Source organism: Ostrea edulis, chromosome 2 (assembly GCF_947568905.1).
Source record: "Ostrea edulis chromosome 2, xbOstEdul1.1, whole genome shotgun sequence".
Taxonomy (NCBI): domain Eukaryota; kingdom Metazoa; phylum Mollusca; class Bivalvia; order Ostreida; family Ostreidae; genus Ostrea; species Ostrea edulis.
In genome coordinates this window covers 89447446-89470741 of record NC_079165.1, presented here as the reverse complement: position 1 = coordinate 89470741, position 23296 = coordinate 89447446, and the positions used below count along the sequence as shown (strand labels likewise).

Genomic DNA, 23296 nt, shown 5'->3' with positions numbered 1-23296 from the left:
CAGTGCCTCAGAGGCGTACCGTGACGCATTTCAGAAATGGATTCAGAAATTGAAATTATGTATTTCAAACCGCGGAGAATACTTTTAAGGAATGTAATGTTCATTTCACTATTGTACAATACACATTACATATCGAACAGTCCTCGTATATAACATAATATCTTGTGTTTTTATATGCCCGTCTTTAGACGGGACGTTTTATGGTACAGCGATATACGTCCGTCCGTCCGGGGTTTTCTGTTTCTAATTTCATTTCTCTGTCACATATCAAGCTGAAACTAGCTATGTAGCTTCTTTGTGGATCACTCTAGATCATGTTGCAATTTTGATCCATTTTGACCTGTTTTGAAGGAGGTTGCCCCTTTATTTGAAAATTATTGTTTTATGAAGGGTACATAGTTTGTCCGGTGAACTCCTCCCACAATTTTCAAGTGAGAACCATTTTGTTTTATAAAGTGTTTGTATGGATATTGAAGATGTGCACGTGGCAAGGATTTTGATTTTCTTCAATTTAAAAAAAAAAATTACAGGTTGTTGAACATCGTCAATTTTGAGGAATTATTACATAGAGAGTACATGGCTTGCCTGTTTTTCCTTCCACAGTCTTATTATTTTACAGAGTATTTTTATGTGTATGGAAGATGTGCATGTGGCAAGGATTTTTATTTTCTTGAACTTTTAAGATTATTACAGGTTGTTGAACTTAGTCAGTTTTAAGGAAATATTGTATAGATAGTACATGATGTTTTCGGTGAACTCCTTCCACAGATTTCAAGTCAGGACCTTCTTATTTTACAGAGTATTTGTATAGGTATGGAAGCTGTGCATGTGGGAAGGGTTTTGATTTTCGTCAAATTTGAAGAAAATTACAGGTTGTTAAACTTAGTCAGTTTTGAGGAAATATTGTATAGATAGTACATGATGTTTTCGGTGAACTCCTCCCACAGATTTCAAGTCAGGACCTTCTTATTTTACAGAGTATTTGTATAGGTATGGAAGGTGTGCATGTGGTAAGGATTTTGATTTTCGTCAAATTTGAAGAAAATTACAGGTTGTTGAACTTAGTTCATTTTGAGGAAATATTATATTAAATAAAGGACATGATTTGTCCTTTTAAGTCCTCTCACAGTTTAGAAGCTAGGGTATTTATAAATTACTTGAAGATGTACATAATGCAAGGATTTTGATTCTCAACAATTTTTAACTTTCTTTGACATTTTGAATATTTACAGGTTGTTGAACTTGGTCAAATTTGGAGAAATATTTTACACACAGAACTCCTGGTTTGTCTATCTACCTCCTGTCACAGTTTTAAAATAAGACCCTTTATTCATATTATGCAAAGAAAGTACTAGTGTGTCACAGCCTGATAATGGCTGATACTACCTGAAGCAAATTTCTACAAATCATGGCTTAAAGGAAAAACACCATATGTAAAGCGGTACTCTTGTTAAATTATGATATGTTGCAGATAATGGCATGAGAAGGCGCTGTTTGACAATTAATTCAGACGTGAAATATCCATTTGTACCGATAATGAGAGGAAACATTATGATATTACAAAACGTTTGTGTAACTATTTAGATAGATGCTTTATGCAGAGAAAACAAATTCATGGACTCTAAAGAACCGTATGAACATGTCTTACATGCTATAGTCATTGTGTCATAATTATTCTCTCCTCTTCTTTTCTTTTTGCTATCTGCCATTGTTTTGTTATTTTGACTGTATACCAACATGGTGATGCCAATAAATGAATTGAATAGGGACAACATTTTATACCACTTCAGGAACAAATGTAGCTATTACAATAAATCTAAGGGATATATCTTTGATGGAAATATTGATATTTTGTATGTTATTGTGGATTTTATATGTGACGTACGCAGATGGATAGTCTATGACACCACCCAAATGCTAATGAATTCATCAGTGATATCACACATGCTGCATACAATACACAAGATGAATATAGATTGAACATATCAATCACAAGTAACTTAGCTATTGAACCACATACAATAGCTGAGGCGTATTTTACCACATGTTTTAACCACTTGTTCAAAGAGAATAGTCACATACCTGTATTGTTCAAAATGTAATATACTTTTGCTTGTGAACAAGTGATAAAGTATGAAAAAGCAAGCTATAGGAATAAAATGATTTATGAACAATCCATTAAACCACAGATATGGCCGATCTTCCTACAAATAGCCAATTTAGCAAAAAGCAATTTATGGAAGCGAACATCCAAATGATTTCAGTATCTTCCGCTGACTGGCCCCGTATCGCTTCTTTGTGCGTGAGAGCTCAGTTTGAAACTAATAAGGCAATCACTATTATCGCGTTCAGCGACAAGCATCCTAATCTAGTAGCGACTACACTTCACGATAGGCCTTACTGAAATTGAGAAAAGATGGATGTGGTGAAAGTATGGATGTTCGTCTTATTCAGTGTCTGGCAAGTAAATTTTTGTTTTGTTTAAAAGCAGAAATATAAATCACTTTTTAATGAATTTAGTATAATATTGTTGAAAAATATCCGTTCATTAACATACCACATTATGAATGAAGCATCACATCTGTAAGACGGGCAATGGCTCTGTTATCTATAAAACATTTGATAAGCATTATCAAGACCTGACAGAAATTGAATATTCCGTGCATTTGTAATTCATTATCTCTAATTTTGGTTAGTATCTAAATAAATAATTCGTTACTTTGATTTGCTGATCTATGATATCGAATTGTTAAACCTCATCATCTCGGGTTGGTAATTGGATGCTTATAGAGGTAAGCGATTATCTCGGGTTTCTAATTGGAATCAATGATTTACTGTTTTAGATTAGTACCTGTAATTCGTTATCTTGAATTGGTAATTATCCGCGATTCGTCACTGACGATAAAGAAACGTGCAACCTGACGGACGAACTGTCAATTTGCCAATTCAAATTGACGGATTTAAATCTTTCAGTTTTTATCCAATGGTTTCCTTAGAACTTGGCGAAGAGAGACAGTGTTTGATCAATATTTACAGGTCGTTCGGATAGACTGGTAAAATTTAAGCACTTTTATGAATTTAGAACAAGTTCCAGTATTATGATACTGTGTGGGTCTATGACACTATATTTTAACCACCCCCGGTTAAAACAATATTTATTCAATAAATTGATTGGATTGAGCGCACACTCTCGCTAATAATCGAACAGGACATGCACGAAATTGCATTATACATGTATTTAATATGCTTTGCATACACTCAAGCCATGCATTTTTAACGTTTTCATTAGCCGTATGTTTAAACAGCATTTTTACTTTGGGGTCTCTAGAATAGTTTTGCCTAGAACATGTAAGAAATCATCCTAGCTGATATACATAGGGATACGGCCCACTTCACCATAGATCATGAATGCTTTTTAGATAAAATAAGTGTATACGTTCTATATACATTCAGATTTTCATATTCCCATATTTCACATGCGTATAATTCTATCAAACGGGCTGAGTTGATATCTTTGTCCAATAATATCATACATGTACATAGATTTTTTGGCTTGTTCATATATAACTGTTAGTTTGTTGGGTGGGGTTTTTTTCTGTGCAAAAGGACCCCGATCTAGAAACTATGCCAAAACATTTCAAATCTTATGTCACCTTTATGATAAAACTGTCATCGAACACCGACATTCAGTTCCCACCAGTTGTCGTAAACATAAGATTTTATTCAGGTTATTTTGGTTTATTACGTCTGCTGTACGTTTGACAGTTTTTCAGATGATTACACCATTATGAAGAAGGTTACCACGTTGTTGGACAGTCTGCTACAGAAATATGACAAGTCTGTGCGTCCTGGCGTTGGAAGTAATTCATGGTTTTGAATATTTATCAGACTGCAGAGTAGCTGCAGAACTGTAGCTCTCTGAAAAATTATTTTGACATAACAGAGAGCTACAGAGCCACCCCTTTAAGGGGCCCTTATAAAAACCTTCGATTTACGGCGCACAAAAAGCTGCGCACGGTTGAGGCCTTGTATCGTTGTATTCTTGAGTTACTGTCTCATAAATTTAATATCAAAAAATTCTTAACATATTTTCCTACTATACTTGTGTCCAAACATACCTTCAAATATTCATTAAAGCCCCACACGACCTGAAAACTTCCAGCTTCAAACGATTTTGTTTGTTGACGTAGCCATGTTAGGTAGCCGGTCAATTCGAATCCTGGTTAATTTCCATACTTGCACAATAACGTCTAGATGTGAACTAATATCCCCACAAATATTTTAGCTAAATATTCTAAATAATATATCATCCCAGTGCCTTTAAATAATAATTATTCAAATAGCTAAACTCACGGCAATGCGGCTTTCATTAGTCTGGTTCGGTCTCCATCCCTGCCACACGAGTGTTAAGGACTTTAGTAGCATTTTCATGAATCAAGAGCTTATTTTACCTTTAGAAAAACTTTATTTTTTTAATTTCTATAAATTATTCGTATTGATAATAAATGAAGAGCGAATACATAACATATAACGAATTTTATGAATATATACCAACAACAACAGGGTACGAACTGACCCGGCTACCTAACATGGCTACGTCAACAAACAAAATCATTTGAAGCTGGGAGTTTTCAGGTCGTGTGGGGCTTTAATGAATATTTGAAGGTATGTTTAGACACAAGTATAATAGGAAAATATGTTAAGAATTTTTTGATATTAAATTTATGAGACAGTAACTCAAGAATACAACGATATAAAGCCTCAACCGTGCGCAGCTTTTTGTGCGCCGTAAATCGAAGGTTTTTATAAGGGGTGGCTCTGTAGCTCTCTGTTATGTCAAAATAATTTTTCAGAGAGCTACAGTTCTGCAGCTAACTGCAGAGCTACTAAATATCTGCATCTGATACTGTATGACCTGCATTAAGGTAGAGACCGATAGCAACCACGTGATCAGTAAAAATCGTGTATTTTCACGTGAAATTATTTTTCGGAATTCCGTACATCTCCATAGAGTAGTTGAAAAACAAAAAGGGGTTCCGAAAGTACAAGTTGTTGCTGTGACTGAATCGATGATTGAGAGGGTCGTCTCGACGAAAGATAGAGAAATTTGGCCATAGTTTAGATTAGGAATACGTCAATGTAATAATAGTGGACTAAATGTTTCGTCCGTGCAGAATGGCACTTTTTACCTCACGAAATTCACCACCATGCATAGCTGCGCTACATAAACAAAGTTGTTGATGTAGCGTGAGTTTCAATACTGTTTATGTAGTCATTGAGAGTTTAAACAAAGTTTCTTCTGAGAAGAGGAATTCGATGGATGCATTCAACGTGGACAACGAAATCATAATTTCGTTTGGTAAGTGAAAAAAATGGCAAATTGAATTTGTATTCAACCCACTTTTCCTCTGCTATTTCACAACGCGATTTTATAATAACATCTATAAACGCACAACTTGGAGCTGTTTCATTTTTTGTGCATTTATGTATTCCATATGTGCCCAAAATATAACTCCTACATGTGCATGTAATTGTAAATGGATGTCATGTATATGCCAGATTTGAAAAAAAATAGGGCTCTCACAAGTTTAAGGGGGGGGGGGGGGAGTGTTGCACTAAAATTCTATTTGTTATAAATGATAGTACTTATAGTATCTTGAAATTTCATTGACCTAAGAGATATTTCAAATCTGGGGTTTCATGTTTCATACAAGCATGTAGGTCTACAAAACTTTATTTAAAATATTTGTAAAATCACAAGCCTCCCTCATAGGCAAATAAATGTCTTGTATGAAAATAAGATATGTATGTCCTTCTCTTGACCCACACTCCGTAAAGGAGACAGGTCTGATAAATCTAGAGTTGACTTGTTTTGATATTATTAGAATGAACTGGCAGTTTATGAAAACATATCTGTCATCTCATATTGTAATATGATAATTATGATGTTTATTCACCTCATTAAGGACCCGGGGGTGGGAGGGTAATACCGTATGTACAGTTTAAATAGAAGGTAACTATAACAATATGAAATAAATAACAATCATGCAGATGTACTACTACTGCAAGAGTTCACATTGCTGCACTGCACACATTTAACATACATGTAGTGTTACATATGTAATACTGATTTCAGACAAGATTTTAAAAATTAACATAATAAAATACATGTTATGTGTGTAATTTTCAATATATCAGCATTTTAAAGTTCACTGAACATGCATTGAGACACACAATTTTAAAATTGACATTGTCTGACACAGTATAATTAATGATTAATACTGACTGTGCAAATATCAATTATGATGATTTTTTTCTAAGCATCATCCTAAGGACCAGTGCAAGTTGAAATGGGCTTCCAGCCAACAACTTCAACAGCAATTTGCCATGAAAATCACCAAGAAAGGTACAATATTTTCTATCTTAGTAAGATAGAATTTTTCATTTTAACACCAGACATTTATAAAGACAATTCTTAGTATATTAGATATTCATCTTTTTTTCAATATCTGAATATACAGAATATATTTTTTATAACAGGTACTTCATTTACATTGATGATGTCATATCCCCTGGACCCCACAACTTTACAGGTTACAGAGAAAATTCAAGAACTTCTGCAAAATGTGGAACTTGGATAGAATCAATAATGTATTTGTGAGCCCAGAACAATGGATATATTGTGCAACATACTATTCTAAAGTGTGAATTTAATGGAAAACAAGTACATGTACTCATGTATTACATGTCTTTTTTAAGACAATAATATTGAATAAATATAGAGGAAGTGTCATTGTTGATTATTCTAAGTTTTTGATATATCAAATTCAGTAAACATTTCTAAATGAAAATAAAACACCAATTTTATAACTTTAATCAATGTGTTTAAATTTCTCATTTTCTACCCCCACCCCCCTTACACACACAGTGCATATATACTGTGAATGCAATATGCATGCATTCTAAGTTATCCAAGCGAGTTTTTGTTTCAGTGTGAGACTACAAGTAGGACTCATAAACTTATGAAGAGACATATATATTTGTGAGAGCAAGATAGCTGATATGAGCCTTGAGATCAATGGGTCGAGCCGCGGTGGTGGTCTAGAGGTTAGAGCGTTCGCCCCGCATGCGGAAGGCCAGGATTCGAATCCCGGCCGCGACAGACCTGAGTTGTTGAAACAGGTAGTGACAGTTCCATTGCCAAACTCTCAGCATCAGGTATGAATGTCACTGGTCCTCGGAGATGACCTTCAAAACGGATGCCCAGTGTCACAGTAGATGTGGCACGTTAAAGAACCCTCACTGCTCAATGGCCGTAAGCGCCGAGCAAAGGCCTAAATTTAAAGCCGTTCACCGGTCTTGGTAACGTCTCCATATGAGTAAAAAATTCTCGAGAGAGACGTTAAACAAGATACAATCAATCAATCCATGGGTTGATTGGGTGGAAATCTTTCCATTGATATTAAATATAAAGTTGTTAGGCCTATTTAAACATATTTGGTGCATTATGCTGTATAATCATATCAATTTCTTATAATAGGTAATCGTGTCTCGTTATTATAAAAAAAAAATGTATGAAAAATAACTAAGTATTAATGCAATCATTGTGAGTGCAAAAAGGTCAATTGCAAGAGCACATACATAAATGCATTGGCGGATATAAGGGGTGGGGAGGGGGGGGGGGCAACCGGCGCGAGCCCCCCTAAAATTTTCAAGTTTAAAGTAAATCGTGGTCTCTTGTTTAGAGAAATATCTACAATAAAAGAAGCCATAATTTCCTCCACTCTCAGAGAAATAAATGTCTGACAAAATCTTTTGATTTATTGAATTACTTTTAGTGGGAGAACTGCTATTTTTTCCAAAAACCCTTAAAATTTGCGTTATTTTATTAATTTCACCTTATTAGAAATGACAGAAAATAATAAAAATGACTACATAGGAGACATATTTTAAGCCCTATAAAATCTGCAAAATCCAGGAGTTCCTGGGGAATCCCCCCCCCCCTTCAAGGTGGCCCCAAGACCCCTGCCTCATACAGTTGCACCCCCCCCCACCCCAACTTCAATTCCTGATCCGCCCCTGAAATAGCTTATAGAAACCTTATTGTCGTGTTCAATTTTCAAAGAGGTAATTTGGGAATGCTTAAACGTTTTAAGTTAGAAAAAGATCAGTAGTTTATCTCTGCTGGCTGAATCTTTCTTCTCAATGCGCCGAGTGCAATTCATGACGTCTATGTTCCTGCTCATTCTTTCTCCTCCATACCATGTAGTATATTAAAGGGGTTGGGTTGTAATGGAGACATTTGTTTTAACAAATATAAATTGTATTTCAATTTTTTGTGGGGATTTTTATTTGGGAAAACTCTTGATATTAATCATCAAATATGATGACATATGATAAATCTATATTCTGAGTGTAAGTGCACAAAGGTCAACAACGAGAACTACAACAAAATATAAGCTAAAATTTGAAATACATACTTTCTGTATTATATTTATTAATTTAAAAAAGGTATTACAAAGAATCTTCGAATTTCAGCAAGCTGTTTTTGATGGATTGTTTACAACATCTTTTAATAACCCTTTTTCTTACGAAAATGTGTAGTTTGTAAAAAGGGGGTGGGGTTAGGAATTTTTTGCTAGTTCCATATTGAACCCCATTATGGTGTATAATTTTTTTCATATATTTTACTTACTAATAGACTGACCACTTAATGAAATAAAATAAGAAATTTGATGGGTAATATTTTTGCAGCTTAAGCAAAGGTATGACCCTGTGTCCAAATATTGTGCACTGTTTTAAGGTAATTAGCCAATGTAGCTCTGTTGAAGTAATGTTGTTGCATGTTAATAATGATTGCTGAACTTGAAATTGATGTGTAATATACAATTATGTGAAAGGTTGTTTGGAACCATATATGACAAGTTATGATCCTTTTTACAATAAAAATGTTACAGCTCTATTTGTATATTGCTCTCTACTTATTTTTCTTCACATTTTACGCTTTACAAGGACTAAGGAAGGTGTTATTAAAATCGCCATATTTCTCAAAAACAAGGTCGATTACCTACATTGATTTTTTATTATGTTTTATATCGAAGCTTCATCATAAACATATATCAAAATAAAAAAAATTCAATGGTTAATTTTTTTAGCATCAACCTATCAATCTCTACCTTAAAACCATCATAAACATTTTAAAATGGCACGCGTGTATGTTCCTAAGTGTGTTCTTACGACAAAAGTCTTGCTATATCACCAAAGTGAAACTGACACGGTTCTTACGGACCAAATTTCACCTCAGAATACTACCGGGTATATCATGCCTCGTCACAAAGAGTGCAAGTACACTAATAAGCTCAGATTAGTCTTCAGGGCTAAACAACTTAAACGAGCTCACTTTTGATCGAAGTCTCATTTGTTTCTTATACGTTCTTTCTATAATAGTGAGACTTGGACCAAAAGTGAGCTTGTCTTAAGGTTTATAGGTTCGGAGCTTGTCTTTAGTTGCATAGGCTCGGATCTTGACTTCTATAATAGTGAAACTGGGATCAAAAGTGAGCTTGTTTTAAGTTTATAAGGTCGGAGCTTGTCTTAAAGGAACATGGACACGATTTGAGCTGAAAATTTTCACATTTTATTTTTTGATTTTTAATGTTTAGAAGGTATTACTAATGATCAGCAAAACTTCGAATTCCAGTAGTCAAGGTACATGGGAGATACAGAGGTCACAAGCCCTTGTTATGTAAACAAGGCTCGTGCCATGTTTTTGTTTACATAGGTTAAATAAACCAGTAAAAGTTTTGTTTAAAGCAGATTTTTTTTTTCAATTCATACGTGCATTCTTAACACAATTAAAATTTCAGATTAGACTTAAGTTGTTTCCGGGAAATCCAGACCAAGTGACTCAGGTGAGCATTGTGGTCCATGGGCCTCTGGTTTTTATTTTGTTCACGAAATGAAGACAAGCATTTGAATTCAACCAGTACATATATGTATATTATTATGTATAAAACATAGTAAGGATTAAGACAGCAGGCTGAGTCTATATAAGCCTTCTCCTTTTATAAAGGTACAAGTTAACCGAATATCATGAGATAAATTATATAACAAATGAAGTGAAAATATTATCAACAAGAAAAAAGTATGGTGACAGTGCAAGGAGTTTGGGTAAATATAAAAATTACTAGATTCAGACAAACATTTTTACATATAACACGTGATACCGATATGTTGCAGGCGGTTGGAGACTGGGTTAGTATATATGTAGAAAATACTACGCCAGTTTTTAGATATACGGTAAGACCATACTCTGTAATTAACGTGTATTTTTACCTTAGACGTTTTTTGATGCATACCTTAAAGGTATATATGGCGTATTTTTGAATGATCAAAATTCGAAAGATGTTTTTATCCTTTCATTACTTTATATCAAGATATGACCTTTCCTCAAATTACACAGTCAAAATATTAGAATTAGAAATCAAGTGTCGATTTATTTGTGGACGCCACAGAAAAAACAAAATATTTGAATAATGCCGCCTTAAAAGTAAAAGTCGTTTTGTTTAAAATATTTTTAAAAACTAAAATTAGTACGACGCAAACAAGTAATTTTCTGTAAGTAATAACAATTTTATTCATTTATCTGCATTTATTTCCAAATTTAAAACAATTATAATTTTAAATTACATCCCCTGAATGTTTGCTTCCTGGAAAAACATTCAATCTGCTGTATAAGTTGGCTCCTGATGTAAATTTTAACGCACATGTAATCATTTAAAAAATGATAGATCTCATTCTTTTTTTTATGATATTAAAAAGCAATAAGATATTTGGGATGGCATTTTTTTCTCTCAACAAAATGAGCTTTACTACTTCTTTAACTTACGATATCTATTCAAGCTAATTACAACTCAAGTCTTTGTCGGGGAACTCCGGGGCACTTTCAGTCGAGCAGTGGTCTCAGAACCGTGGTATACGACAATATGGTCTTTTAGGTCAAACTTGATGTGACCAAATTGTATGTTTTAATTACTAATAGGCTCCTGATATGAAAAAAAAAGGTCAGGACAAGATTTAGAATTTAAAAAAAAAAATTAACGTATATATATATATATATATATATATATAAAATTTAATTTTGCCCGTGAATTTTAGAAATCCTCTCCCCGTCCGTTTGTTTTATTACTGCATTCTCTGCTGGGGCCTGTTAATTTATTCTCCAACTCACTCCCCCCCCCCCCCCCTCCGCTCTATTGGGTATAATCTGCTATATTCCTCCCCTTAACGCCAATTAAACACGATGAAATTCAATCAATTTTGTCGTAAGATACGGAGGGGAAAAGTGAAGATGAATGACTAAACTCGTTATACACTCGACACTGTATGCTCATGGAGAATGGCATCAAATTATAAAGCCATGTCTGCATTCGCCGGCGCCGATTTTCGTACTTTTTGAGATCCTGATGGTAGAGGACGTTGTGAATCTATAATCTCATTTCTCACGATTCCTTACCACAATTCGATTAGGTCCAATTCCATAGGCAGCATAATGATTCTGCATTTATAACACTCACATTAAATTCTAGTAAAAAAAAAAAAAATCAGTAATCTATAATACAACCTATCATTGGGTCAAATGCTGTCTGACGTGTTTTATACCGATTGTTAGGTCGTTCTTGCAACACTGATTTTGACTACGGATAGCTCCGTTTACCTGATCTAGATATAGGGCTCACGGCGGGTATGACCGGTCGGCAGGGGATGTTTACTCCTCCTAGACACCTGATTCCACTTCAGGTGTGTCCAGGGGTATGTGTTTGCCCAACTCTCTATTTTTTTTTATTGCATATAGGAGTTATGAGATTGATCGCTGTTCGTTATCTTTACCTTTCATGTATATACAAACCTAGCAGTAAGTGATATTTTTCTTCTAAGGATCATATTTTCTAAAATATCAAGGTGACTTTAAATTTCCATGTTTGATATATTGGTAGATATATGTAACAGTAAATTGATTAATTTACTTAAATTTACAACGAACTGCCGTGCATTTTCAACAGGTTATTTTAAAAGCTGGACTTCACATCTTTTTGATGTACATGTATATCTTACGAAGGGTTTTTGAAAGTTTGGGGTGGCGAATTTACCAAATTTATTGTAGACTTGTAATCATACATATAGATCGCGTGATTTGATGAAATCAATGCTTGTTTTACTAAGTCTGCTATTGTAACCATACATACATTTTAAAGTGGATATCATTTAAAAAAAAAAAAGAAAAGAACAATTACCTAGATGAGTAGCACAAAAACTACAATTTTTTCCGACTACAAATGTATCCCAAAACAACAAAGTACAAGTAGGATGTGACGCTATCGTCTGACCGCTTTCCATTCGATGGTCGTCAATAATCTGTGTGCACGGAGACTCCGAGAATCCTAGCTAGCCTTCCGTTTGATCTCATCAACTACAAACCCCACAAAATCCAATCAATGGTACATCGTGTGGCGCGGGATTTAGTGCTGATATGAGTCTTTTTAATCAGGGGAATGACCATAAAGTTTGGACAGGAATGAAAGGTCTTCATTTGTCTGCTCATCTGTTTGTTCATTTTAAATAAAATTTTGAAACAATACACTGTATTGCATGATACGTCCTGGTCAAAATAATCAATTTACCAGGGCCGTAAATTAACCTTCAATTTGGAGGAGGCAGGAAATTAGGCGGGGGTCTGGGGGCCCAGACGCTGAGCACATTTTGTGCACACTGAACACGTTTCGTGCAAAATCCTTGATTCTAGGGCCTTCTAAGATGTTACTTGACTAACTCATTCTAAAAGAAAGATTTGGAATGCTTTTTAAGGGAGGTATCATGTTCTTAGTTATTGGAAACAACATAAATTCTAATGAACTTTAAATTTTAATTTTTTTTGTCTCAAAAGTTGGAGGAGGCAGCTGCCTCCTCCGCCTCCATGTAATTTACGGCCCTGTTTACATGTATTTAGTAAAGGATATACATTTATCCATGGCATCGAATGCCGCATCAGGAAATGATGAATACTGGGTAAATCACACAGTAAAAAAGATATATACCGAGGCTTTATGTATTATTTGTTTAGCTGGTTCTTGATACATTGATTTAATATCCCATTACAGGGGAACCGCTGGTCATAAAAACCAACATGCTGGTGAGGAGTATCGGTCCCATCACAGAATCAGAAATGGTGTGTTCACGTGGTCTGTGGAATTTTTGTTTTGTTTTATGTAAATATAGGACAGTCTCTCACTTTTCTCCAACCTTTTGTAGACGTACTTGCTTCAGTGCTATCTGCGACAGAGCTGGCACGACGAGCGCCTGAAATTTGACCTTCCTAACGTCACAGAGGTCACCCTAAGTAACACCTTCCTCAAGGACATCTGGAAACCCAACACCTATTTCCTGAATGGCCGTTTGTCTGTCCAGCCCAACATTACAGTCCCGAATGTATTTGTTAGAATACGAAAAGACGGCAGCATTTACATGTCGCGGAGGCAAGGACTTCACGTAAACTCATTTTTCGCGGGGTTTTATTTTCGTGGTACGGATACAAATTCAAAGTATACTAATTCGAAGGATGGCAACTTCTAATCTAAGCAATTATAAATCCAACATGTTTCCCATCTAAAACCACGAAAAATCTGATCCTACGAAATTAATTTTTAGCTCACCTGAGCTAAAAGCTCAAGTGAGCTTTTCTGATCACCCGTATTCCGGCGTCCGTCCGTCTGTCCGTCTGTAAACTTTTGACATTTTTTACTTCTTCTCAAAAACCACTGGGCCAATTTCAACCAAAGTTGGCACAAAGCATCCTTAGGTAAAGGGAATTCTAAATTGTTAAAATAAAGGGCCAGGCCACCTTCCAAGGGGAGATAATCAAGAAAAGGTAAAAATAGAGTAGGGTCATTAAAAAATCTTCTTCTCAAGAACCAATGGGCCAGAAAAGATGAAATTTATAGATAAGCTTTATTAGGTAGTGTAAATTCCAAATTGTTAAACTCCTGGTCCCCGGGGGTGGGATGGGGCCACAATAGGGGATCAAAGTTTTACATACAAATATATAGGAAAAATCTTTTAAAATCTTCTTCTCAAGAACCACTGAGCCATAAAAGCTGAGATTTACAAGAAAGCTCTCTGACATAATGCAGATTCAAGTTTGTTAAAATCCTGGCCCCGGGAGTCGGATGGGGCCACAATAGGAATCAAAGTTTAACATACAAATATATAGGGACAATCTTTAAAAATATTCTTACCAAGAACCACTGAGCCAGAAAAGCTGATATTTACATGAAAGCTTCCTAACATAGTGCAGAATTAAGTTTGTTCAAATCATGGCCCCCTGGGGGTAGGATGGGGCCACAATAGGGGATCAAAGTTTTACATACAAATATATAGGGAAAATCTTTAAAAATCTTCTCAAGAAAAGCTTATATCTACATGAAAGCTTTCTGACATAGTGCAGATTCAAGTTTGTTCAAATCATGCCCGTGGGGGTAGGATGGGGCCACAAGGGGGGGGGGGGGTTCAAAGTTTTACATACAAATATATAGGAAAAATCTTTAAAAATCTTCTTCTCAAGAACCATTGGGCCAAAGAAGTTCACATTTACATGAAAGCTTTCTTTCTGGCATAGTGTAGATTCAAGTTTGCAAAAAACCATGGCCTCCAGGGGTAGGTTGGGGCCATAATAGGGACTACGGTTTTGCATGCAAATATATATGGAAAGTCTTCTGATATGGACCAAGGTGACTCAGGTGAGCGATGTGGCCCATGGACCTCTTGTTTTCTATTGTAATTAGCTAGTTTAATTAAATATTGTAATAGTATGTGCTTCCTGTTTTACAATGATTAAACTTGACGATGATGCATTACTAATAGTGTTAACCATAGCGGTTACAGCAGATAACTGTTCGTTTTATTACATGTATTATTACAAAAGTAAAATATATAGTATATACATGTATGTTCTTTTTTCTGCTCCAGCAGAGCTTACCGTTCTTTTTACATTGAACAATAACATTCTTTAGATTAACCATCAATGCCAAATGTCCGATGAATCTCCTGGACTATCCAATGGACTCTCCAGTCTGCCCACTGTTGTTAGGAGGCTGTAAGTACACTCAAGTGTGACTGTAAGTATACATATACCGAAATTATCAGAGTCACTCAAGTGTGACTGTAAGTATACATACCAAAATTATCAGAGTCACTCAAGTGTGACTGTAAGTATACATAATACCAAAATTATCAGAATTACTCAAGTGTGACTGTAAGTATACATATACCAAAATTATCAGTCACTCAAGCGTGATTGTAAGTACGTGTACACATATACCAAAATCATGAGTCACTCAAGTGTGACTGTAAGTATGCATATACCAAAGTTATCAGAGTCACTTCTAAAATACCAGTATAACAAAGTCGTCAACAGGTCGCATGCGTTGAACGAGAATTTGGCGAAGGAGCCATGGCACGAGTGGAGCTCGAAGTCAAGTCCTTTCGGCTGCGAAGCAAAATCTCTTCCACTGAGCTACCGCAACCAGTGGATAGGAAGCGCACTAGATAAAATGAACATTTATGCCTCGTTCACACGAAGAATTTAATTCGCATTAAACGTAAGTTAATGCGAATTAAATCTGAACCGCGTTCACACGGATATTTTAATGCGCATTAGTTTACTTCGAATTAAAATTGACGTCGCGATTTAATGCGAATTAAATTTACTTCGCATTAGCTCCGTGTGAACGCTAAGCGAAGCTAATTCGAATATATGCCTCGTTCACACGGATGAGCATTAAATTTTACTTCGCATCAAATTTGATGCGAAGTAAAATAATGCGCATTAAATTAATTCGAATTAAATAGCGTTCACACGGCGGTAATATTTGATGCGAAGTAAACTAATGCGCATTAAATTCGTACATGCATATTATCTATTAAAGGGTGCGCGAAATAAATTAAAGAATAGTCTATGTTATTGAAATTTATTTTTATAGATATTTTAATGAATATTGTGTAGATACAGAATTCTTTGTTCAAAACGCTATATACATGTAGTATACTACATGTTTACAATTTACATGCTGATCTATACATAAGGAGTTTTGTCGTGTTTATTTATATGTTCCCAAGAAATTACTTGTTATTTCCTCTGACGACCAGCATTCAATCTAGACAATCTATTGTTTCGTCATGGGCCCAATTTTAAAACTTCGGAACGTCTTTTTCACCATTCCGCTGACTACTGTTGTGACGTAATTTTTAATTACTAATACGTATTATAAGTCTACTATGACGTCATATGGTATAAAAAATTAACAATGAGCGGCATATTGTTTTAAAAAATGTAAAAAAGAAAATCATATTATCACTATTTTAAAACATTTTTGTCGTATTTAAAAACAATTCCTTCCACATGCATTACTCAGTATGCCTATGCAGAGCACAGATTTACGTCTGACATTATTTTTAAATGACATGCTGTTTGTACATGTTTTTAGTGATTATTATCATTTTGCTTAGTTTTTCGTACAAAACTGACATTAATATATATAGTTGACTATGGGTATGATGCATGTGACCCAAATTGGCCATTACGCATGCGTGTACATTTAATGCGAATTAGCTTCGCTTAGCGTTCACACGGAGCTAATGCGAAGTAAATTTAATTCGCATTAAATCGCGACGTCAATTTTAATTCGAAGTAAACTAATGCGCATTAAAATATCCGTGTGAACGCGGTTCAGATTTAAATCGCATTAACTTACGTTTAATGCGAATTAAATTCTTCGTGTGAACGAGGCATAAATGTAGACGCATGCGTAATGGCCAATTTGGGTCACATGCATCATACCCATGGTCAGCTATATATATTAATGTTAGTTTTGTACGAAAAACTATGCAAAATGATAATAATCACTAAAAACATGTATAAACAGCATGTCATTAGATAATGTCAGACGTAAATCTGTGCTCTGCATAGGCATACTGAGTAATACATGTGGAAGGAATTGTTTTTAAATACGACAAAAATGTTTTAAAATAGTGATAATATGATTTTCTTTTTCATTTTTTAAAACAAATATGCCGCTCATTGTTAATTTTTTATACCATATGACGTCATAGTAGACTTATAATACGTATTAGTAATTAAAAATTACGTCACAACAGTAGTCAGCGGAATGGTGAAAAAGACGTTTCGAAGTTTTAAAATTGGGCCCATGAAGAAACAATATATTGTCTAGATTGAATGCTGGTCGTCAGAGGAAATTACAAGTAATTTCTTAGGAACTTATAAATAAACACGACAAAACTCCTTATGTGTAGATCAGCATGTAAATTGTAAACATGTAGTATACTACATGTATATAGCGTTTTGAACAAAGAATTCTGTATCTACACAATATTCATTAAAATATCTATAAAAATAATTTTCAATAACATAGTCTATTCTTTAATTCATTTCGCGCACCCTATGCATACGAATTTAATGCGCATTAGTTTACTTCGCATTAAATATTTCCGCCGTGTGAACGCTATTTAATTCGAATTAATTTAATGCGCATTATTTTACTTCGCATCAAATTTGATGCGAAGTAAAATTTAATGCGCATTCGTGTGAACGAGGCATAAGATACAATAAAGGAAAGAATATACAAATCTTTCCGCGAATATATGCAACCATAAAACTGTACTCTGGTGGAACCACGAAATTTAGTGTGTACAAAAATAAACGAAGCCATAATATTTATTTGATTTAAAATCAACATAGGTTGATGCAAGTGGCCCACACAACGGCGGTGTTTACTGACATAGTATCAAACTCCCCGTCGAGGCCTCATTACGTCACAGTGCCTACGAATAGACCTCTCCTATGTGACGCACCACAATATACAGATTTGTATATTGTGAGTCCGCGATTATCACGCAGACAAATTACACTAAAGAAGTAGTTCGCAGTTAAAAGTCTGAAGATATTAATATTAAAAGCATTAATATAAAAGTATGGATTTTATTTTAAACATAAAATGATCAAAAGATCATTAAAAAGTAGGTATACTCTGTTCAAATTATTGTGTAAAGTAATGAATTTGATGTTTACGTTCTTGTTTTGAAAGTTGGTTACGTTTGACGTTATGTTTTTTCGTCATTCTACAGTGACGTCACAGTATACGCGGCCTAAGAAATCGCTATCCCATAATGCCTAAGTGGAAGAGTTTGGTTTGTGAGCAAACGAACTCTGGTGGAAGTTTGACATAGTATAGCAAATAGTTCGCGTGTATGTGACGTAGTGCATGGGTCTAACTTCTTGTGAAGGTTTTGAGGATTCGCATTATGGAGTTACAGAACTTTGAATGTCAAAACCATAACCTCTATACGTTTTGTGTGAATGACGTTTTACACAGTGGGTTACAATCATACGATGTGCATATCCTATTTTCTTAAAAGATTTTTCGATGTGTTGTTTTGTTTTGATAGAACTGTGATAAAAACTATCTAGCGATTTCTTGCTTGACGATTACTAGTATTCTGTTTGATATTTCGGGAGTTGTGGAACGCTTATTTATTTCTTCTTCCGGTGTTTGTTGTTTTACATCCCATCGGAGAATTTTTCACTCATGTAGAGACGTCATCATTTTAGGTAACGTGCTTGAATGTTTGACCTAGGCATGGTGCTCAGGGCTGTAGCGGTGAAGGTTCTTTATCAGGGCTGTAGCAGTGAGGGTTCTTTATCAGAGTTGTAACAGTGAGGGTTCTTTATCACGGCTGTAGCAGTGAGAGTTCTTTATCAGGGCTGTAGCAGTGAGAGTTCTTTATCAGGGCTGTAACAGTGAGGGTTCTTTATCAGGGCTGTAGCAGTGAAGGTTCTTTATCAGGGCTGTAGCAGTGAGGGTTCTTTATCAGGGTTGTAACAGTGAGGGTTCTTTATCAGGGCTGTATCAGTGAGGGTTCTTTATCAGGGCTGTAGCAGAGAAGGCTCTTTATCAGGACTGTAGCAGTGAGGGTTCTTTATCAAGACTGTAGCAGTGAGAGTTCTTTATCAGGGCTGTAGCAGTGAGGGTTCTTTATCAGGACCGTAGCAGTGAGGGTTCTTTGTCAGGGCTGTAGCAGTGAGGGTTCTTTATCAGGGCCGTAGCAGTGAAGGTTCTTTGTCAGGGCTGTAGCAGTGAGGGTTCTTTATCAGGGCCGTAGCAGTGAAGGTTCTTTGTCAGGGCTGTAGCAGTGAGGGTTCTTTGTCAGGGCTGTAGCAGTGAGGGTTCTTTATCAGGGCCGTAGCAGTGAAGATTCTTTGTCAGGGCTGTAGCAGTGAGGGTTCTTTATCAGGGCCGTAGCAGTGAAGGTTCTTTGTCAGGGCTGTAGCAGTGAGGGTTCTTTATCAGGGCCGTAGCAGTGAAGGTTCTTTGTCAGGGCTGTAGCAGTGAGGGTTCTTTGTCAGGGCTGTAGCAATGAGGGTTCTTTATCAGGGCCGTAGCAGTGAAGATTCTTTGTCAGGGCTGTAGCAGTGAGGATTCTTTGTCAGGGTTGTAGCAGTGAGGGTTCTTTATCAGGGCTGTAGCAGTGAGGGTTCTTTATCAGGGCTGTAGCAATGAGGGTTATTTATCGTGTCAAGGCATACCGTGACAATACACCTCTGTAGTAGAAAGACCCTTGACGTTCACTTCAAATGCCGGGCGCTCGGCTAAGGAACAGTCACTACCAATGTTAAACATCTTCGGGTTGATGCGGCACAGAGATCGGGGATTGAAACTATGACGCAAGCGCACTAACCACTAGTCTACCGCGACCGATTTTAAATAATGTAATATTTATCTCAAGCAATCTTCTCATTTTTTTTAGCAAGATCACAACCAGTGTAAGTAAATATACTGTAATTGGTGTTATTGTTGTTGGGGGGTGGGGTTGTTTGCTGTTTAAAGTTGAGGATTATTTTCGACACAATCATTACTTGTGATCTGATTGTGTGCAATAAACCCTTTCAAAGGTCACACCACAAGGTCAAGGGCATTGAAAGACAAAATTGTTAACAAAAAAGAGATAACAGTTATTAATTCTTAGTTTAACCGTTTTGGGTCGATAAGATATAATCTTGTAACTTACTTTTAAGATATATGGTTCATCGATCACATTGCTATTGATATGTCAAGAGTCAAGGTCACTGAGGTCAATGGGTTTCTGGTCGGTATCTCCAGTTCGGAGTTGTTTTGTATGTCTTGATGTTTTTAAATACTTGTAGATGGCTACACAATGGAAGAAATCATTTACAGATGGCAGGCGCGCAACAAATCGGGAGTTGATATTTACGATGACGTCACCATGTCGCAGTTTGACATTGATTCTATTTGGACTACGAATAATACCTACTCAAACCTGATTGGTATGATGATTCATTATCACCATCGTCACAACATCGCCATCAACTCCACCACCACCATCAACAACTTCACCGCCACCATCAACTTCACAATCACTACCACCATCAAGTTCATCACAATATGAACTCCACCACCACCATCAGCGCCGCCACCACTATCACTTGTCATCATCATTTGCATCCTTGTGTTATATATTTTTCCAATTTTAACCAATTATCACCTCTATTTGCAAACTTTCTCAATGTCTCTGTAGGGACATTCTCGGGTCTAGAAGTGCATTTTCATCTGAAGCGTCATATTGGATTTTTCATGCTACAGGTATGGTGAAGTCAGAGTTGCTTCCCTTCGTACAGAGCACTCGGAACCTCCTAAATTTGTATAAATTTCTTTTCTCTTAGACGTATATCCCCTGCACTTTGATCGTCTGTTTATCTTGGGTTTCATTTTGGATTAATCGAGACGCTGCACCAGCAAGGGTTCTTTTAGGTAGGTTAGAGACCAGCTACAGCATTGTGATATATACTGATACCTTCAATTGTGTTTAATTCTCACTAGTTTACAGAAGACAAAACTTAATCTATGTTCTTTAAAACTCCAGGGGTGACGACCGTCTTGTCCACGGCGGCTGTGGGTCTGATTCAGAGAGATGGCTTACCCAGAGTTCCGTACGCCACCGCTCTCGACGTCTTCCTGAACGTCTGCATCTTCTACAATTTGGCCGCCATTGTCCAATACGCCGCCGTCAACTACTTCACCAAGATTCTTCCCAAGGAAGGCGGCAGCTCGGACGACGAGGACGAATCAGTGGGTACACTCTGATCTACTCAGTGATAATTTTTTTCGGTTCTTTTTAAAAGTAATATCGAGTACAACATATGCTTAGTAATAGATCAAACGATTGATTGTATATTGTTTAACGTCCCCCTCGAGAATTTTTCACTCATATGGAGACGTTAATTACCTTTGAATGTTACATAAATCTGTATTTTGCTGACCAACGCTGTTTCATTTCTATACATGTATATTTTATAACGAATTTGAGTAAAATGATAATATTTTCAGACAAATGACAACGAAGCTAGGGGAAATGACGTCATGCCGTCGAGGGTACCAAGGAAAACCGGATGCCCGTTGTTATTCTGTAAATGTTTTTTAGGCAACTTCCGGTTTCGGTACGATATGGTAGAATTCACAGATATCGCGGCAGGAAATAGCGTCAGCAGTATTGACATTCTCTCCAGATACATATTTCCATTTTCCTTCTGTCTTTTTCAAGCCTTTTACTGGGCTTGGTATCTTGGACTGAAACCATATTGAAATAACACTTTTGACTTGTAGAAATGATATTTTGACTTGTAGAAATGTTACAGACTGGCATCGTTTGTTCTCATTATGATTTTAGATGCTAAACGAATCAAGCGATATATGAAAACATGTAGATTTAACATTTACAGCTGGTAGTCGCAGGTGGTAGTTTTAAGCTGTGTATAGAAAGTCTCAATTTATGAAGTTACGCAAAATACTGTCACAAAATATTTAAGAAGTTCATCCCCTTGTCTTCGGCTACTGAAAAATACTAGCTAGGCTGAAGCTATATAGCAGATTGCACATGTCCAGTAGCACCACTAGCTAGGCTGAAGCTATATAACAGATTGCACATGTCCAGTAGCACCACTAGCTAGGCTGAAGCTATATAGCAGGTTGCTCATGTCCAGTAACACCACTAGCTAGACTGAAGCTATATAACAGATTGCACATGTCCAATAGCACCACTAGCTAGGCTGAAGCTATATAGCAGATTGCACATGTCCAGTAGCACCACTAGCTAGACTGAAGCTATATAACATATTGCACATGTCCAGTAGCACCACTAGCTAGACTGAAGCTATATAACAGATTGTACATGTCCAGTAGCACCACTAGCTAGGCTGAAGCTATATAGCAGATTGCACATGTCCAGTAGCACCACTAGCTAGACTGAAGATATATAACAGATTGTACATGTCCAGTAGCACCACTAGCTAGGTTGAAGATGTATAGCAGATTGCACATGTCCAGTAGCACCACTAGCTAGACTGAAGCTATATAGCAGATTGCACATGTCCAGTAGCACCACTAGCTAGACTGAAGCTATATAGCAGATTGCACATGTCCAGTAGCACCACTAGCTAGGCTGAAGCTATATAGCAGATTGCACATGTCCCGTAGCACCACTAGCTAGGCTGAAGCTATATACCAGATTGCACATGTCCAGTAGCACCACTTTGCTAATCTGTTGGGTATTATTATACGTTTATCTTGGACTCAGCGTAGAAATATGATATACAATGTACGCACAAAATGTGTGTGTTTATGAAAAAACTTTTCGGAATTTACTGAAAATGTACTGTTGACAGGACGAATAAAATAATTTAAAGTAATTCCTTTGTCGTCATTTTCTCTACCCAGAGTTATCGTTCCTTGCACGTGCATTTTCAAGATTTCAAAGTGATTTACACGTGGAATAACAACGCTAATTTTGAGACGTTGACAGAGGTATATGTGAGAATAACACTTTGTTTTTCACACATACTGGTGTATTCCTAGCATCTTTGAAGATGGAAGAGGTAGCAAATTGTCGTATCAAAATTTAATATTAACATTCAGATTTGATACATCTTTTTACTATCTCTGGCATGAGACGAATGTTTGGAATATTATTCATACAAATCGGTGAACATGCGTTTGTGCATCATGGAAAATATGTCAGCAGAGCAATTGTAGTTCATAACGTCTCAATGCATTCATTCTCAGGTAAAAATCATAACGACGTCACATACACTCAATGTATTCCCAGGTAAATCATGTCACGTACATTCAGTGTATTCCCAGGTAAAAATCATAAC

General features: G+C 36.1%; 1 protein-coding gene and 1 long non-coding RNA gene across 3 annotated transcripts; both read left to right on the top strand.

Annotated features, from left to right (window-relative positions):
* The first annotated feature begins 3007 nt into the window (after positions 1 to 3007).
* On the top strand, positions 3008 to 22822 carry LOC125678733 (gamma-aminobutyric acid receptor alpha-like). Its single transcript, XM_048917397.2, has 10 exons — positions 3008 to 3053; positions 3766 to 3860; positions 13158 to 13225; positions 13309 to 13532; positions 15066 to 15148; positions 20273 to 20413; positions 20665 to 20729; positions 20810 to 20897; positions 21010 to 21215; positions 21474 to 22822. Exons 2-10 carry the CDS (start codon positions 3788 to 3790, stop codon positions 21726 to 21728), a joined length of 1203 nt encoding a protein of 400 aa, XP_048773354.2. The 5' UTR covers positions 3008 to 3053; positions 3766 to 3787; the 3' UTR covers positions 21729 to 22822.
* LOC125647735 (uncharacterized) lies at positions 4929 to 6787 on the top strand. Of its 2 annotated transcripts, XR_008800252.1 has the most exons (3): positions 4929 to 5359; positions 6322 to 6406; positions 6541 to 6787. It is a non-coding gene; the product is annotated as an uncharacterized LOC125647735 (long non-coding RNA). The 2 variants fall into 2 exon arrangements; XR_007360082.2 differs by lacking the exon at positions 4929 to 5359 and having other exon boundaries at positions 5622 to 6406.
* Positions 22823 to 23296: the final 474 nt, after the last annotated feature.

Bases quoted from the DNA above. Each gene is read 5' to 3' on its own strand.
- LOC125678733 (XM_048917397.2), top strand. From the start codon at position 3,788: ATGAAGAAGGTTACCACGTTGTTGGACAGTCTGCTACAGAAATATGAC. The intron at 3,861-13,157 runs GTAATTCATGGT...ATCCCATTACAG, and splicing joins TGTGCGTCCTGGCGTTGGAA to GGGAACCGCTGGTCATAAAA. The intron at 21,216-21,473 runs GTGGGTACACTC...TAATATTTTCAG, and splicing joins CGGACGACGAGGACGAATCA to ACAAATGACAACGAAGCTAG.